The 19322-nt window shown below is 34.0% G+C and overlaps 2 protein-coding genes and 1 long non-coding RNA gene across 5 annotated transcripts; 2 read left to right on the top strand and 1 right to left on the bottom strand.

Annotated features, from left to right (window-relative positions):
* The first annotated feature begins 654 nt into the window (after positions 1-654).
* On the top strand, positions 655-4680 carry LOC120072899 (uncharacterized). Of its 2 annotated transcripts, XR_016528159.1 has the most exons (4): positions 676-1238; positions 1338-1407; positions 1682-1751; positions 4437-4680. It is a non-coding gene; the product is annotated as an uncharacterized LOC120072899 (long non-coding RNA). The 2 variants fall into 2 exon arrangements; XR_016528158.1 differs by lacking the exon at positions 4437-4680 and having other exon boundaries at positions 655-1238; positions 1682-1943.
* Positions 4681-9020: 4340 nt separating this feature from the next.
* LOC120073164 (endoplasmic reticulum oxidoreductin-2-like) lies at positions 9021-13430 on the top strand. The gene is made up of 9 exons (XM_039025821.2): positions 9021-9545; positions 9847-9978; positions 10332-10584; positions 10678-10788; positions 11600-11718; positions 11806-11910; positions 12083-12285; positions 12365-12491; positions 13029-13430. Exons 1-9 carry the CDS (start codon positions 9396-9398, stop codon positions 13203-13205), a joined length of 1377 nt encoding a protein of 458 aa, XP_038881749.1. The 5' UTR covers positions 9021-9395; the 3' UTR covers positions 13206-13430.
* Positions 13431-13690: 260 nt separating this feature from the next.
* On the bottom strand, positions 13691-16895 carry LOC120073165 (uncharacterized). Of its 2 annotated transcripts, none has more exons than XM_039025823.2 (3): positions 16316-16809; positions 15707-15819; positions 13691-13924 (listed from the first exon to the last, which is right to left on the bottom strand). In XM_039025823.2, the coding sequence occupies exons 1-3, from the start codon at positions 16416-16418 to the stop codon at positions 13889-13891; spliced, it is 252 nt and encodes an 83-aa protein (XP_038881751.1). In that variant the 5' UTR covers positions 16419-16809; the 3' UTR covers positions 13691-13888. The 2 variants fall into 2 exon arrangements, with proteins under 2 accessions (XP_038881751.1, XP_038881750.1); XM_039025822.2 differs by lacking the exon at positions 13691-13924 and adding an exon at positions 14311-14657 and having other exon boundaries at positions 16316-16895.
* Between the last annotated feature and the right edge of the window lie 2427 nt (positions 16896-19322).

The raw sequence follows: 19322 nt of genomic DNA, 5'->3' as shown, positions 1-19322 counted from the left end.
AGCATTGCCTCCATCACTGTCTTCTGTTCATAATGTCTGCTATGTTTCGATGCTGAGAATGTATGTGATAGATCCGTCCCTTGTGATGGGCTTTGAACCATTACAGTTGAAGGAAAAACTTGAACTACGAGGAGAAGCCCATGGAAATTCTCGCCAAAGAAGTAAAGACATTACGCCCTAGGGGGTTAGCATTTGTGGAAGTCCTGTGGCAAAATCACCAGATCAAGGAAGCCACTTGGGAGCGAGAGGTTAAGATGAGAGCCCAGTACCTGGAGCTTTTTCAGGAATGAACTTTCGAGGACGAAAGTTCTTTAAGGAGGGTAGAATGTAACATCCCAATTTTTTGTTCTTATTGTACTTTTGGTAATTTCTAGTATTAAAGGGCATTTTTGGAATTTTGAAAAATTTAAGTGTAATTTTGGAAATTTATGTCTCTAATTTTTAATTTGAAATTAATGCCAAGAATCTATTTCATTTTGGGAGGAGATTAGTGAAATTCTTTTGAATTGAAAATTTTATGAGGAAAAGGGATCAAAAGTTGGAAGAAAGAGAATAAAAATAAAATAAGATAAAACATAATAGAATAAAATAAACTAAGATATTTTATTTTATTTTTATTTCTTTATTGTTATTTTTTTCCCTTTTTCTTTTCTTTTCTTCTTTTCTTCTTTTCTTCTTCTTCCCCATTTCTTTCCCCTCGCCAAAACCCTCTCTTCACTCGTATCTCCCTCGCCGCCACAGATCCCAGCCTTTCCCCCCTCCCGATTGACATAACGTTGTCTAGCCAGCCATCCGGTCGTCGCCTCGGATCTCGTCGGCCGAAGCCTTCCCCAGTGCGCCGCCTCAGACCTCGAGCCGATCAGCCCAGCCGCGCAACCCACGCGTCCGTCCAGCCTCACATCTTCATGTCGCTTCGCCGTCATCCTAGCCGCGTAGCCACACCACACCGCCGCTCTTCCAAATCCGCCGCTAACTCGAGTGCTGTCGTCCGCCAGTGTAGTCGTCGATGAGGGTCTGCCTCGTGGGTTTTCCCTTTTTCGATCTCCCTTTCTCGCATCTTCCACCAGTCGTGCGCCGCATGACAGTGAGCTTCAGTCGCCCGCCTTTCTCTCTCTGACCTACGAATCTATAGTTTGCCGCCTTCGGTTGTGAGTCGCTGCTACCTAGGTTGTGCGACTTCACTCCAACACTGCCGTCTAGTAGGATGTCGTTGCTGCTCGTCGGATCTACTAGTTTGGGTGAGTTTTGTTAGGAATTTGAGGATTTGTTGTTCAAGTTTTGAACACCCAACCAACTATGGGCCTAGTTACTGGATTAATTGTGATTTTGGATTTTAGATATAAAGTTTGGAGGGATTTTAAAGTCTTTAGGGTGCTACCGACAAGATTATGAGTTCTGTCAATCTTGGTAAGTTTTGGGTGAGTAATTGGTTTGGTTCCCTTTTGGATTAAAGATAATTGTTGAAAATTTAGTTATTAAACTTTGGTTTTGATTTAGGGTCAGATTGGACCAATAAATAGAACAAGCCGCGACTTCGATAAGTTAAATTTGGGAACATTTGGTTTAATCTGGATAATTGGATTTAGACCCTAAAGATGAGTTTAAAACTTTGGAGTTTAAAACTTTGGATTTATTATTTGGACTAGGAGTGCTAAATTAATATTTGTAATGTATGTTATAGGGTGGATTCAAAGTCTTTCGAGAGTTGTAAGAAGGTTAATTACTTGGATTAATTTGTGACCAAATTTGAGGTAAGTAATCTTATTACTGGAACTGTCTACGGGCTGACAAAACGATAGCATGATGGATGAATATTATGACAGAATGATAGCATGATAGACGGATAGTATAGTATGACCGATATTTGTTCTTGTATGAGAATCTGAAAGATTTATTTGTACACGTAGATACTTGCATGCTAGTAAGAAATGATATTTGATTCACTGAGGTTGTATTTAATATGAGGATATTGAGGCATATGTGCATGTTATATAGCCATGATGTTGATGTGTATATGTATGTTATAAATGAAGGATCTCATACCAAGAGTTCCATGAGCGTGTTCAGATCGCTCCGATCTCACCGTGACCGAAATATAATAATATACATTCATCACATATAGTTATGCAAATAAATCTAATTATCAGCATGCTAAGAACAAGATAATTAACAGGGAAAGGATTCCATACCAGTTGAAGACTATCTTTGAACTTTAGAACCCCAACGCAATGGATCCCTCCAACAGATCTACCAACACCCGGCAGGAACATCGACTGCAGTAGCACGATCAATGTGAACACGAATGCCGCAACAAGGACGAAACCACCACTAATGAGCCCCGGGTATTATCGGAGTGAAAACCCAAAGGGTGGACTTTGGTGAATTTGATAAAGGACGGAGGACAAACGAGTCGTGTAGGCGATAAGCAAGTGGGAGAGAAAACAGTGCTATCGTATAGCAGAAGTGCTTATCGCATAGAGGAGCTACACGATCGTGTATGAAATGTTGAACGATCATTTAGAAAAAACGTATACGATCGTTTAGGCGGAGAAGCAACTAACGTATAGGCTCTCAGGCGATCGTTTCACGAAATCTTTTGGGTGGAAGAATGAATAACGATTTCACTATTCAAAATGAAAACTTTTTTCATTTTTAACCCATCGGTTACCATAACCAACGCTGCCTATTAACCCACGTCCGAATGTTGAAAAAAAAAAGATTAATTATCATATAATTAATCAATTAATTAATTAATTAATATAATCATATTATATTTATATCCTATAATTTGATATCACATATCTACTATAGTATTTTCTCCTCTACTTGATATAAATCATATTTATATCTAATTTCCTCCATAATAATGTATTTCATACATTTGCCAATTATATCATATATAATTAACCAGTCTAATTATATCATATATAATCGAACTTCCTCTTGTCAATTTGAACATTTCAAATTAACCCAAATATTGGTTCTCGACTTTATCCAAGCTACCCAGGGGACCTAATGGACCTGTGGCTCGAAGCTCCAATGGTACATGAATAGTTGACTAAACTCTTTAGCCACGAAATCCACCATCTGTTAACTGTCAGGCATTCCACTAAAAACCAACAGCTAAACTCTTCTTATCACAAATATATTTCTGTGTCCATCGGATATAATCAATCATGAGTACGATGACCCTTCACAGATGCTCGTAAGTACAGCTGGGCCAATTTGCCGTTTTGAACCTGTAGTTACATCTCACTCCTTAAGTACCACTGATTCCTCTAATGAACAATACAACATAGTCCAACTATGTGTGAAGACCTCTCAGGCCAGGAGAAGGTGTGTGGCGCCACATTGTTCAAGCCCCGAAATCAGCCCTTAAGGGAGCCATCTATCTACTTACCCCTGCCTCGGGAAGGAGTGAATTCCATCTTGTGTAGCTGAGTTCCCAGCTCCTAAATCAGATGAATCCCCAAAATGGTGGTTTGAATCGGCGACTTGACCACTCGCACCCATACAAATCAAAGGACTGCCCTCAATGGCAGGAGTTCCCAACTCACTTAGGATTGAAGTCATGTTACCTATGGTCATCCTAGTGAAGTGAAGTCTCTATCATGAACGGTGTTATATAGCAGACGTTAACACTTTGTGGTCAGGTCTTATACAAACTCTTTGTATAGGACACCCCCACTTGCATGTCCCCAATACGCATGATTAGGATCAGACCATCTGTGATAAGTTACAACACTTGTGACCATTCCAAAAAGCGGGCCGCATCCGTAGTGTTACCAGGATAAGGTTTCCCTCCTATATCCATATACTACAGACCATTTTGGTTATCACTCAAGACATGATCCACTTGTATGTCACCACATATATACTTGAGTCACATACAGATAACCAGGGATTTTATGTTTATTGGTTTGTGGTAAAGCAAATAAAACAAGTAAATGAGCAAAATACAAGATGTGAAGTAAATATCATATATTAACAACACAAGCGTTCATACAAACTGTTTACAAATTATAGGACATGAGACTTTAGGGCATCAACCCCAACAATAAAACCATATTGTGATAATTGTGATGTTGAGACTGTGATAGTGTCTTTACAGATTAGTTAGATGGCCACTAGATATTGTGTTTTCCTTCGGGATTCACCAGATATTGTGTTTCCTTCGGGATTCACCAAGAGTTGTGTTTCCTTCAGGATTCACCAGAGGTTGTGGGTCCTAAGAGACTTACTAGAGGTAGTGGGCATACTTAACTACAGTAGGATAGAAATCAGTTTTTCATGTATGTATGTGTCCTATGAGGACTAGAGCAGTTTATATGTTCCACCAAAGGTAGGCATCTAGAGGACATAGATGCCTAGCCTAACCCCAGTAGTGGGGTTACTTACTGATTATTTTATAATCATCATTTTTCATGTTGTTTCAGGTAAAGGTAGAAATGCACTGGCGATTGACAAGCGGAATCCGTGATCGAGCCACTGGGACTAGTTTTATGCTTCCGCTCATGAGATTTAGATTTCTTTTCATGTTTTTTCAACCTTCAGTTTTGATGTTTAAAACTTACTATTAAGAATTATTTTCAGACTTATTTATTATCATTTATGATTTATGGGTACTCTATTATTTGTTTTAATATTTGAATTTAATAAAGGACTTTTGAATTTACCTTATTTATTTAGCATTTATTTCGGGTGTCGGTTTAAGATCCATGCATGTATGTATTTAGTAACGGCCTAACTTGAGTCCTAGGGGGTCGGGTCGTTACAAAATTAATCACATACTTAATTTTAAACATGAATCCTATTCATGTAATTGAAATTTAAATCAACATTTAAATATTATTAAATTTCCAATTTCGTTTAATTTTAACAAATTAAATGTTAATTATATCGAATATAATTAAGCAAACCCTAATTTGATTTTGAACTAATTCAAACTCAAAACCTTAATTTCAATTTGAACATTTTTCAAATTGAAATTCAATTTGAAAAATTCAAATTGATATCATTCCAAATTCACTCAATTTAATAATTTAAGGTGTTCATGTTTTACGAGCTAGTAGAGGGACCTTATAGACCTACAGATCATGAGCTCCAACGATTAAGATTAATTGGCTAAACTATTTAGACCGAATTAATCAGTATTCATTAACTATCAAGTTAAATCTCTATAGCTCGATAGTTGCACTTTCCTCACTGTAGATATATTTGTGTCCACACGATATAACCATAACTAATAAGTCGACCCTTCACAAGTTGTTCGTAATAACGGTTGGGTCAATCTGCTGTTTTACCGCCGATATTACATCTTCTTTCTCAAGTTCTAACTGATCCTCTAATAAACAATTGGTTTTTGATCCAGTCACTAAACCAAACCCCTCTTAGCCCAGTGAGAGGGTGGGGCCTCCTTGTTCAAGATCTTGATTCAATACTTAAGAGAACAACCTTTCTCCTATGCCTAAATTGGGTAGGTGTAAATTCCATCTTGCACCCTATGTTTCCAGCCATCTACCCGGTCTTACCCCTGAAATGAGAGGCTTATTGAGTCGACACTATTGAGCCAATCCTCACCTATGCAAATCTGAGGATAATCCCGAATAAACAGAAGTACATAGTTAGCTCAGGATTAAGATCGAGTTACCTAGGTCATTTAAGCGAAATAGTTAGTCTTAAACAGTGAACGTTGTTATAAAGTAAGAGTGACTTATATCTTGGTCCGATCTTATGCAAACTCATTGCATAGGACGCCCCCACTCCTCATGTCAATACATGAACGAATCTAGATCACTTCGTTTGTAATATCTTTACAACAACTTATAACAGCTACAGAGTAGGCCGCATCTAATAGTATTACCAGAATAAGGTACCCAACCTTAATCATATACTATAGACCATTTTAGCTATTTACTCGAACTTGATCCATCTCTATGTCTCTACATAAAGTTCAAGTTTAATAGACATGGATCTTAATTTATTGGATTTAGACTTATGAATGTAACTAATAGATTCAATACCTTTATTGAAGAAATGTTGAACAACATCTTTTATTGATAATAGAATGTGTTTACTTTACAAACTGCGAGTTTTAGGACATAAAACCCAACAATAACTATATTAAATCATATTTAATATGGAGTTAATTAACATATAAATTTCACATATTTATATGCATGCAGTTCTTTATGAATCCAATTCATATGAATATAATATTTGAATCTTATTCAAATATATCACTCTTACATAATTTGGATTATAGATCATATCTATAATTAACCATTATATATTAATCTCATTAATATAAAATTTCCTCATTTGATTTGAGCAATTTAAATCATTCCTCAATATTATCATTAGTGAGGACTTTATGGACCTATAGATTAGAAGCTCCAATGATATGAGATTGATTGATTAAACTCCTTTAATTTAATTAATCAATATTCATTAACTACTGATCACACTAAAGACCGATAGCTGCACTCTTTACATTGTAGATATATTTTTGTGTCCATGAATATAACCAATCAATAAAGCGATGATCCTTCATAAATGATCATAACTACAACTGGGTCAAAATATTGTTTTACTCTTACAGTTACATCTAACTTCTTAAATACCATTGATTCCTCTAGTGAACAAATAGTTTATAATCTAACTATAAACTAACACCTCTCAGCCAGTGAGAGGTTGAAGCCTTATTGTTCAAGACCCGAAACCAGCTATTAAGGGAGCAATTAATCTACTTTCTCAAGGAATGGGAAGGGGTGAATTCCATCTTGTGTAGTTGTATTCCCAGCTCCCTAATTAAACAAATCCTCAAATTGGTAGGCTTATTGAGTCAGCTATCATGGCCACTCCCACCCATACAGATCAAAGGATTTTCATCATAAACAGAAGTTCATAACTCACTCAGGATTAAGGTCAAGTCTCCTATGGTCATCCTAATGAAATATTAGTTTCTTCAAGTAACGGTGTTATAAAGAGAAACTAATTATTTCGTGATCCAGTCTATGTATAAACTCCTTTATACAAGATACTCCCACTCACATGTCTTTACATGAACAATATGGTTCATATTGTTTGTAACACTTACATCTCATGTAACAATTACAAAGTGGGTCGTATCCGCAGTGTTAACAAGATAAGGCACCAAACCTTTATCCATTTACTGCAAACCTTTTAGGTTATTGCTTGAACATGAACCACATGTATGTCAACCACATACTATTCAAATGGCATCATATAACCTTAGATCTTAGTTTATTGGATTGAATTAATGTTGTCTAAATGTCAAATAAAATACCTTTAATTTTATTAGGTAAATAATTTGGGTTAACAAAACAAAAACCACGGGATACATTAAATTTAGGGCATCAATCCCAACAAAGATCACTTGTAGCACTTTACAACAATTGTAACAACTACAAAATGGGTCGTATTCATAGTGTCAACCGGATAAAGTACCCAGCCTTTTCTATCTACTACAGATCATTTAGGTTATCACTTAAACATGATCCACCTGTATGCCTCCACATACATATTTAAGTTACAGATGATAACCTTAGATCTTAGTTTATTGGTTCTTTTGGTTATAATGTAACTAAATGTCGAATAAAATACCTCTTATTTTATTAGATAAATAAATTATTTGTACAAATAATTACAAACTATAAGAACACAAGTTTTAAGGCATCAACCCCAACACATTTAATATCTGTGTTTGTTTGACAAGATTTCACTTTTTAAAACCCAGGATATTGTTATCTAGGGAACTTTAAAACCTATCTTAAATGAGTTTTTTAATACCATATATACTCGTGGGATTTTGATATTTAGGAGATGGATAGAGCCTAGTTAATTAACAAATTGATATCAATTAATTATTACTATTAATTTAATTCATTATTAAATATAAATATATTATTTAGACTTAATAACTTCCAACTAATATATTTATTATTTACATTTTATGTTATCTTAACTATTTAATATAATTTTTTTATTATTATTTATTAATATCTTAATTTATTTATTTAAATATTTTTATTAATTATATAAAATAATCTAAATAATGAATAATTTTAAAATATCCATTTAAATATATTTTTAATTGATTAATATTAATCGATATAATAATATATTAAATAGTTAAATTTAATTAGGATTACATTACTTGTTCTCTTACATTTGATTAAATAATTATTTAGTTTTGATTTTTATATAAAAAAATGGTAAATCAAATACATTCATTTAACTTCCAGACATTAATTATCATGCATATCTAAACACATGCATTAATTATTTCAGACATTTAAAATCTCGACATTCAAATTCTAGATATTTAATATTCATAACCATGAAATAATATATGCGATCCAGACAGCCCGTAACAGTACAAATGATAATTATTTTTTTTTTTGATGAAATTCTAAATTATAACAATTAAAATAATTATATCATGTACTAACAAAAATTCTACCAATTAATTTATTCAAGAAATATGATAGGCTACTATAAATTCTACGAGATGTGATTGGTTTATAGAACGAAGAAGAATTTTGATTGGCAGTTGTTAGTTGGCAACCCAACTTTTCTTGGACCTAGAATTATAGGTTGTTATTATTATTATTATTATTATTATTATTATTATTATTATTATTTGGGTTAAGAGAACTCAAGTCGACCAGAAATAATAACGGCATATAAAAGTAAATTTGAATTACAACGTTACTTCTATGTATAACTTTTTTCAACTTAACCCAAAAAATATTGTTTTTTATATATAAATTAGAATTATCACACTGTTAATATTAAAAAGGGAAAATTTTCATCCATAAAAAAAATGTCAAACAATTTATAGAAATAGAAAAAAAATTGAATATTCATCCGTAATAAACTTATATCCGTTTTTATTATCATACTAACATATTTATTAAAATTTTGTTATTTATTATAAATCGTTTTGGGATGATCGAGTTTTTTAACATCCCTATTAACCATTACGAATCAAATGAATATAAATTCTTGTTATACTAGAAGCCATTGTGTTTGTATGAATAATTTAAAAAATACACCAATTTCTATTCCAATATTTCCACTGAAGAAATTAGGTTGCTGCCATAATTGGACAGTACTGAACATTGAATTCCAATTTGGAGGACAATAAAAAACCATTAACAGACCGCCCGCCCATCGAATTTTTGCATACGTTTTTTATTTTTCAGTTTTCTCCTTCAATTTATTCGCCACCGGTCTCAGAATTTGTCATTGACCCATTTTTCATTCTTCTCCCAGTCTTCACGTTACGCCGATAAGATCCTTCTTTCTTTGTTCCCCCCATTTTCCGGTCGCCGGAGGCAGGATCCCTTTGAATACAATCGCCGGAAGTGATGGTTGGGGTAAAGGGTCCGAGATGCAGATGGGGTTTGATGATGGGCGGTGCTCTCATCGCCGTTTTTCTTGCTGTGGCTATGACATCTCGAACCGCTCCTATCATTTCGCTCTTTGGCCGCACCAATAAGCCTTGTCATTGTGCTAATGTACGTTTTCTAGCACCTTAATTGTCTCTCTGGGTATGCCTGATCGATGAAAAACTTATAGATTAAGGCAACGGCAGTTTGTACTTCTTGTTTAAGCTAAGCAGTTCACTGCATTTTTGTGGTCTTCTTTAAATTGAAGGCTTTTCCTCTTTTGTACTGCTGAAATTGAGGGTTAGATTAATCAGGATAGGTTAGAATTTTGGTTTGGTTGGTATTTTTTGCAATTTTAAGTTTCTGTGATTTGGGTTATGGAATTGATATCTTCTATCTTCCATTTATTTGTTTGATTCTTAATGCACAGGATACCCCCAAGTACAGCGGTATGGTGGAGGGTTGTTGTTGTGATTATGAGACTGTAGATCGACTAAATGAGGAAGTTCTATATCCGTCCCTTCAAGAGCTTGTTAAAACTCCATTCTTTCGCTATTTCAAGGTTTGCTTAAATTTGATCGGCTTATTTTGATCAGCTAATACTATACCATTTCTTGTTGCATTTTGGATCTAAACGTCAATTTGAAAGGAACTCTTCTGTATTACTTTACGAGATGAATGCGCGATATTTAAGGAGAGGGATTGAGGAATGGCTACTTTTGGCTGTGTAATTTCTAAGACTACAAGAACTTGACTGGACACGAGAAAATTTTGAAATTGAGAAGCAACTGATGCTTAGCTTGTTCTGTTTAATACATTTGCATCGCATATTGTAGTATACTCATATTATTTATTTTTTTGTGCATGTCTAACATACTGAAATTCCTATTGCCAATGCATGATCATCATTCACAGGTTAAGTTGTGGTGTGATTGTCCTTTCTGGCCTGATGATGGTATGTGCCGATTGCGAGATTGTAGTGTTTGTGAATGTCCAGATAATGAGTTCCCTGAATCATTTAAAAAGCCTCGTATCCTTTCATCGGAGGCCTTTGTTTGTCAAGAGGGAAAACCTGAAGCTACGGTGGATCGTACATTAGATCGTAAAGCTTTCAAAGGTTGGACTGAAATAGACAACCCTTGGACCAGTGATGATGAGACTGATAATGGTGTGTAATATTAAATACAAACGCTTCAGTACGAACATTGGTTATTCTGTTGTCTGGTCTCTTATTTGTTTCCAATTGTTTTATTTCTACCAGCTGAGATGACATATGTAAATCTTCAACTGAACCCTGAACGCTACACTGGATACACTGGTCCATCTGCTAGAAGGATTTGGGATGCTGTCTATTCAGAGAACTGCCCAAAATGTAACATTTCACTCTCCATCTTGCTCTCTTCCTCTCAATGTATTTTGTTATTTATGTAATTATCATTCACTCTCAAACATACATTCTGTAAAAATGAACTCAGAATCTTTGAAGGGGAAGAGTAGAGGTAGAGTTAGGGGCTAAGAATCCTGGAACTAATACTAACTGATAACTCACCATACCAAAAGGGCCGGTTAAAAGTACTGCACAATGATCTCTCTTTTCCATATTTGAGTAGCAATTTACAGATATGGGGTCGCCTATTAGAGCAACTGTGGATATTTCTCAAGAATTGGTTATAAAATGTCTTCATGTGTTCCCTTATAGGACTTATGATACAAATTGACACTCCTACTTCGATGATTACTTGCAATTTAATTTACTTGGCATTTCGGTCCTGTTGCAAATTTTTGCTTTTATATTCCGTTCATTTAGAATATATCAGTATGGAGGGTTGCAAAATTTGATATAATTAGAGTAATGATTTTTTGTTTTGTAGATTTTTAGAAAGACTTTTCCGCATGGAATTATATGAACATTGTACTATTTTAAAATCATGGTCTCTATCTTAATTCTGATGTTATATTGCTGGATATCCTGTTGTCCTCATATTAAAGAAAAATGATAGCATTCATTATATGGTGTAGGTTTAGCTTGCTTCTTTCCAATTGGAAAGGTCTTTTGTATCTCCCCTTTGGGGTCTTTCCCCTCTTTTATAATTTCAATTTATGGTGTAGGTAAATACCATGAACATCTCCATTATTCCATATCTTGATTTTTTAACATCTTTTTGTTTCTTTTCTTTTTCCAGATCCATCAGAAGAGTTATGCCAAGAGGAAAGAATATTATACAAAATGATATCTGGTCTACATTCCTCTATTTCAGTCCATATAGCCGCTGATTATCTGATTGACGAGGCTACAAATTTGGTACAATTTCCATTTTGTCAAACTTCCCAACTGCCTTGGTTATAGTCTCCAGTAATTTGAAGGATCTTCCTTTGCTTTTCTTTGCAGTGGGGTCAAAATCTTTCTTTGTTGTATGATCGTGTCCTACGATATCCAGATCGTGTGAGAAACCTGTACTTCACATATCTCTTTGTTCTCCGAGCTGTGATGAAAGTGAGTAGGAACAACTCTGTTGTGCCGCCATTATTTTATTTACATGGCATTGAGCGTGGTCCTAACAATACATTTCTTTCTTAATGGTTATTTAATTGTATTGTTTATGTTTTTGCTTCTGTAATTTTAATATATCCACTGTTGGTTGCATTCTTGTTGCAAATACATCTAGGCTACGGAATACCTAGAGCACGCCGAATATGATACTGGTAACTTGAATGAAGACCTGAAGACACAATCCTTGATGAAACAGCTTCTTTTCAATTCCAAATTACAAGCTGCTTGCCCACTTCCATTTGATGAAGCCAAGTTATGGAAAGGTCAAAAAGGACCAGAATTGAAGCAACAAATACAAAAGCAATTCAGAAACATCAGGTCATTCTTTTAGGCCACACCTTTTTTCCTTTGATGAAATATCATGCAAGTAGTTATTCTCTTCTTTTATCTTATGCAGTGCACTGATGGATTGTGTTGGATGTGAGAAATGTCGACTTTGGGGGAAGCTTCAGGTTCTTGGTCTCGGTACTGCATTGAAGATTCTCTTCTCTGGTGATGATTATCAGGAACACTTGGGTCTGGATGTAAGTAATTCTGAAAAATATCTTCTTATATGTTCTGAGAAATCCTGAATTCTTTGGTTTGAATTTGGTATGATAAAAACTTATCAACTAATCTATATCATTTGAATCATTGGTTTGTTGGGGAGGCATTCCTGGAGTTCTGACTCTTGTGAACTCTTTATCATCCAAGGGTCTCTGAACTATTATGCCCAACTCTGCAGCTATCTTCATAAGACTTGTTTATTCATGTCCAAGTATTCTTTTAGAGCACTTAAAACTCATGAGCTTGGAACCTAGTGTGACAAAACAAAGTAGATTCATGGCATATTAGAACTTATCTCGTGTAGTCTGTCTCGAATTTCCAGATGAATTGTCTTCATACTACTCTATGCTAGTGTTTTTTGTTAATGAATTACCTTCATACTCCTTTAAATTTGTACTTCCTTTTCATCGCTTTTGGCGAATTTTGTCTGCATGCAAACTGCCTCGTTACATTGTGTGATCGGATATTATTATAGACAAACAAAATCTTACCTATTTCATTTCCCTGTGTTGCAGTTGCAAAGGAATGAAGTAATTGCCCTAATGAACCTACTCAATCGGCTATCCGAATCTGTCAAATTCGTTCACGAAGTCGGACCATCAGTGGAAACTACAATGGAAGGACAAATTGCTGCCCCCGCCAAAGAAAGTTGTCCATTTCATAGAATGTGGGCATCCATATTCAATAGCTAGCCTAAAAACTGTTATAGGTTTAAACTTTGCAACTAAGGAACCTGTTAAAATTCTCACATCTTAGCAAAAAAGTATTACCCTACAGCCATGAATAACTATGGCTATGAGAGATACGGTTGATGTACAGTGGATTTTGTAGAATGTAAGATAATAACACCCTACCACAGAATATGATTTTCACTTCTTTTTCTTTCAATCCAAGGCAATAACTTGCTTAGCCATTTACATATGGTGCCCTCATTCCTTATTCTTGTATTACTGTTAGATTCAGTTTGATTTTGAGCCATGCTTATCGTAATAAATCAATAAGTAAACCTGATTGAAAACAATTCAATTATATTTGCAATTTTCGTCATAAAATCTCATTACGATTACACCATTTTTCGTTACAGATTGATAAATGTGGTCATTCATATGGTGTCCTTGATTCAATTGATTGGTGGTTCACAATGGTTTCTATCAAACAAATAAGGCTAAATGCAATGTATAGAAAGAGGAAATGAAGTCTATAATTCAAAGGTTGTGAACAAATAAATTCTGTAAGCCTGTTTTTGCTGACAAAAAAAACCCTATGTAGTGATATTATCGCACACAAAATGAATACATACAGCACAAAAATATATACACTTCACTGTTCTCACAACTGAGTGTACAAATTGTTGGTTCCATAGTAATCAGGCTTTTCACAGCAGACTGCCAATTTTGTGCATAAGCCTCCCCTGCAGAACGGAAGAATTATCAGATTCCCAAGTCAGATAAGCAGTACCGAATATACTTATTGCCTACAAGAGAGGGATAAAAAAAAAAGATTAAGAAATGGTAGAAAGATAACAGAATTGCTAACTCAAGACATATGTTTGCACTGGAAACAATTATCATGGTCTTCTAATGTGGGAAAAGCTATACGTTAAATGCATCGACTATGCTATAACATTAACATTTAGTAAAGTTTGCCAAAATGAATATAGCTCAACTGGTATAGTACTTGTACTATCAACCTCAAAGGCAGAGGTTCAGTTCTTCCATCCCACATATTGTCAATAACAGTAGTATATTAATAATAAATTCAAGTAGCATTCATCGTGAGTTTGTTGAGTACTTGTACTGTCAGCCTCAAAGGCAAAGATTTGATTCTTTCATGTAGCATTCATCGTGAGTTTGTAACAACTTTTTTTCCTTAACCAAAAACCAAAAAGTTATCAACCGTGGTCTAAACATTCTTTAACCTCAACCCGAACACCTACTGTTATTATTTTCTGAGAACGAAAAGAGGGGAAAAAAGGATTCCCCATATGAGACTAAAAGCTATAAAAAGCTTAGTAGAGGATGATCTGAGCAAATTCCTAAAATGCTCATTAAATATATTAATAACTAGCGGGATTTCTTTTGACGTTTGCTAGGCTTCATTGTCTCCTTTCTTGGATCTTCAGGTGCTTTTAACTCAATATATGGCTGCAAGCATATCAAGACAAACGAGTAAGTAAAGGAAATTCAAATTAAATCATTGGATTTTTCAATATGTAAAAGAATTATGGAATTTATGTTTAGTTAAAATATCTCAGCTACCCATACAAATTCTCTATCTCGATATGGATTCTCCCAGATATTTTCTCTATGGCTAATTGCTACCTAAAGCCACGTTCCTTAATAGCTTATAATCTTGGATATAAGTATAATATAACTACCAGAAATAAATTTCCAGCCACATACCAAGTATATTATATTCCTTATAACCTTGTGGTAAGCACAGGTGAATAATCAAAGGTTACAAATCTGGAATCACGTAAATGTTCATCGTGCAATGAAGAGAAATTATCCATTGTGACTAACAGTGTCGGTAGGATTTATGAGAGAAAACTACTTCAAATTTATATCTAGGGAATGCAAAATTTTTAATCCACATTTAACCGTTATTATGAGGCTGCTACATTTAATAATCTTCCGACAATGAAAGAAATTATAATTATTATGATCAGGACGATTTGTCTGGCCTAGAAGGAGCCTAGAAAGGCAGAACAGAGGAGACTGAGCGATATGATAGAATGAGCTCAAAACAAATTAAGCAATTTCCAATCTTTTAAGCAAGTCTAGATGGAAGGCAATGGAAAAGGACTTTAAAAAGTATACAGTCAAAGGTTAAAATATTTGGATATTGGGCAGATGGGGAATTAAACTCAAACTATTAGTTATGGCAAAAAATCTCCAGGTTAAACATCTGGTTCATAGAAAAAGACCAGAGATTAGTGGTTTGCTAGTATAGTCGCTCAATCAAAGAAAATTCGACAGTTCAAGTAGTAAATCATTTTGATAAAACGTTCCAAGAAAAGAACATTGAAACAGAAGGAGTGATCATAGTAAACGACCGGAGGTTAGTGATCCACTAGTATAGTTGCTCAATCAAAGAAAATCTCGACAGCTCAAGTATTGTATAATTTTGACAAAACGTCCCAAGAAAAAAAAAAAACATTGATACAGAAGGAATATACAGCTGTATTACAAACCTCATCCCACTTTCTTTGAAGCTCAAGAAGCTCTTGGCAATATACAAGACACTCAGCGTGATATGCAGCAGCTAGTTCTTTTATCAAGGCCTTCCTTTTGATGATACCAATCACTTCAAAAGAGAAAGATAAAAAAAAATTGATCAGTACAATTACAATCCATAGAACTGGAAACTTTTAAGAAGAAACGTCTCTTAAAACATCTCTGCTCTACCATTCAAATTGGGAATGGATCAACTCTACTTTACCATTCTATACAATAAAATGGCAAATCCAAAGATTGAAAAACAGTTTCAAAATCTGAATGTCCAAACGCAAAGTAGAAAACTCATAGACAAGATCAGCAATTGCAGTTTGTTGCTACAATATCATAAAGAAGAGGGGAGCCAATTCGCCCATTCCCATAGCTAAAATGTATAAATCCATCACATCTCGAGTGCTAAAAACAAAAAAAAACCCATTACTCAGGAGTTAAGACCAAAACCACCCAACACCCCCGAAACGACATTCAATACCTAACAACACCCAACAAACGAAAAAATTCATCGAACAACGACTGCTAAGAAACCCCTAAGAATCAGGACATCGAGAAGGAGATAGAAACATTACTTCGACTGGGATCAAACGGAGGCGGAGGCCGTGGCGGAGGTGCAGAATCGACTTCGAGCGGAGGTTGAGATTCAGATTGGGGTTGTTGCGGTTCGTCAGCCATGGATGCGTCTCGAAAGAAAGGAAAGGGAATCGACAGAGAGATGGGAGTGGGCAGGAAAAAAGCTCAATCTCCGAAGTGGGTCTTCGTATTAGGACTCATATTTGGGATTGCCCCAATGACAGAATCAGGGTCGTCGTCGTCTCCCCGAATTGGAATTAGGGTTCTTTGTTACAGTACCTCGGAGTCAATCGGGTTGTCAGTGGCAATGGCATCGCTTCTCCTATTTATTTGCTCAACCACAGTGATCAGTGTTCCCAAAAATACTCCTTCCACATCTAGATAAGAGATCACAGAAGGCTGCCATCTTTGATTCGATCATCCTCCTACACTTTTTTTTTCCCTTCTGAAGTATATTTTTGTCTCTTGCTTATTTGGTTTTTTCTTTTCTTTTTTTTTTCCTTTTTTCCCTCTTGTTTATATGGGTTAGTTAACAAACACTTTTCATAACAATTTTGGAACAATTTAATCCTTACCTTCATTTTTTAATCAAAATTAAGTGTTCTATTATATCTATAGTGATTTTTTTTTTAGACAATTTATAATGACTTATTTTTAATTTGTTTTTTTGAAGAATTATATCTACAGTGACTTAGTTTTAGTTATAGTATATAGGTACAATTATATATATCATATTTATATAAGTTTCAAAAGTTTCAATATTACCATAAATTTTCATAAATGATTCAAAAGTATTAGAAATTATTTAGGTGGTATTTAGGACAAAAAAAAATAGAATTATGAAGTTATGGACACCATGATCTAACGAGTTTCATAAAATTAAGTTATGGGGCTACAAACTCCTTATACCAAACATGGAATGAAATTCACAACTTCATTCCCTAACTCCTCAGCTAAATACCAAATTTTGGATGAAAATTGAGATATTAATTAATATAGCAATGACCTATAATGAAAATTTAAATCGCCACATGGTTTTAGGTCTCAATTTTTGTTCGAAAGTCTAAAGGATTTTAATTCCAAGAGTAAATTTGAAATGTTTATAAACATTAAAAGGTCATTTTAAAACGTTTGTAAAAGTTGATCAGTTTTTTAAAAGAATGTTTATAACAACGAAGAGTGTGTGTGGCCGAAAGAATTGGAAAGTGAGTGTTTTTTAACTCTACTCCTTGTTTGGTCCAATGAGTTGATGGGTCTCACTACTAAACAACGTTAGTTTTATATCTTATCAACTCTTTATAGTATGGGTTTCATGAGTTCACAACTTCCTAGACTTCATAACTTCTTGCTCCTCGATGTTCCACTCATTATCCCAAATACCCTACCGAGAAGTAATAATGAAAACTTGAAAAATAACAACAAAAAAGTAATGAAAACCTATGAAAAGGCCCGCTTACCGTGGCATTGATGATACCATCCACCTATATGACCTCTTTACTACTTCATTTCTCGAATCACTGCATAATGTATATTTAATATTTTTATTTAATCTCTTTTTATAAAAACTTATTAAAATGAACTTTAAAAGAATTTTAAAAATTATTTTGAATGGTTGTCAAATACTTCAATTTTTTGTGACTTACTTTTAAAATTAAATACTTAAAAATTTGATCTAATCATATTCCTAATCTCTCTTGCCTTCTATATGCCTCCTAATTTATCATTCCCTCGTAACCCTGTCTTTCATTGCTGCATATGGTTTCATATGTATCCACGATGCAGACTTTTTTTGTCTACCTTCAGATTAAGAATACCTATATTAAAAAAATAAAAATAATAATTAAAAAAATGGTTGAGAGGTTGAAAATAATATGAGTAGATGATTTATTAAAGTTTACAATAAACAAATTTAATTGATATAAAAGTAGATGGAATGAATGCAACTTAATTTGTTTTAATAATTACAAATACATGAATATAATGCAAAGAGGTAAAAGAAGAAGATTTTTACATTCATTAATAAATGTAGAGAATGAATATGATACATTCACTCTTAAATTTTTGCTATAAAATTCGAAATATTTTGCAACTTCTCAATTTCTATTACTAAAACTTTTATGGTTTTTTTTTTTTTTTTTTCATGAATCTGAGCATAACTTGATAAGTTCCATATCTTCTAATTTTTAAAATAAAATTTCGAAGTTAAATGTGGTGTTCACATCTATACTTCTCTACTATTGTTTTTTAATTAGTTTTTTTTGTATTATTCTGTCAGTGTTTTTTTCAAATACAAAATAATTGTTCATGCTTAAATTTTAGTTGATTTTAATTTTTTTAACACGTTAATTTAATTAAAAACATATTTCTTTTCATTGGGTTTATCTTACAATAATAGTAACAATAAGATAACAGTAGACATAATAATATTTTTTATATTTTACGTATTAACTATATTGATTTTTAAAAATAAATATATTTTTATAAAAAATAATATTTCATAATTTTTTTTATAATTTATTACTATTTTAAATAAGGGGGATTTTTATATATAGAAAAGTGGGTCAAAGTATTTACAATTTATAGCAAAACTTTTAGGAAATCTTTAGTAGCCCAAACAAACACAAAAAAAGGGTGTAAAATACCCAAAAAGCCCAACCCGAAATGCAAAAAACAGAGGAAAATGCGGCGACCCGACCCGGATACGGGACTCATTCACAATTAATCGACATGATTTTCTTCGAGGATTCTTCCTTCCAATGAATGATGCTTTGTCTCCAATCCTCCTCATTTCATCGTTCTCTCAAAATCACTTTCTTCTTCTTCCATCGACACTGCTTCATCTTCTTTTTTTTTTTTTCCTATTTACGTCCTTTTCCTTCCGCTACTTCATTTCCATCCTCGCTCGCTGGTTCTTGGTCCTCATTCACTACTTCTTGGTCCTCGTCCGCTGCTTCTTGGTCCTATTCTTCTTCTTCTTCTTAATACTTCTTCTACTGCTGCTCTAAG

This window comes from Benincasa hispida, chromosome 3, assembly GCF_027475165.1.
Source record: "Benincasa hispida cultivar pf3 chromosome 3, pf3_genome.v1.1, whole genome shotgun sequence".
Lineage (NCBI taxonomy): Eukaryota > Viridiplantae > Streptophyta > Magnoliopsida > Cucurbitales > Cucurbitaceae > Benincasa > Benincasa hispida.
This window is presented reverse-complemented; position numbering and strand designations above follow the sequence as displayed.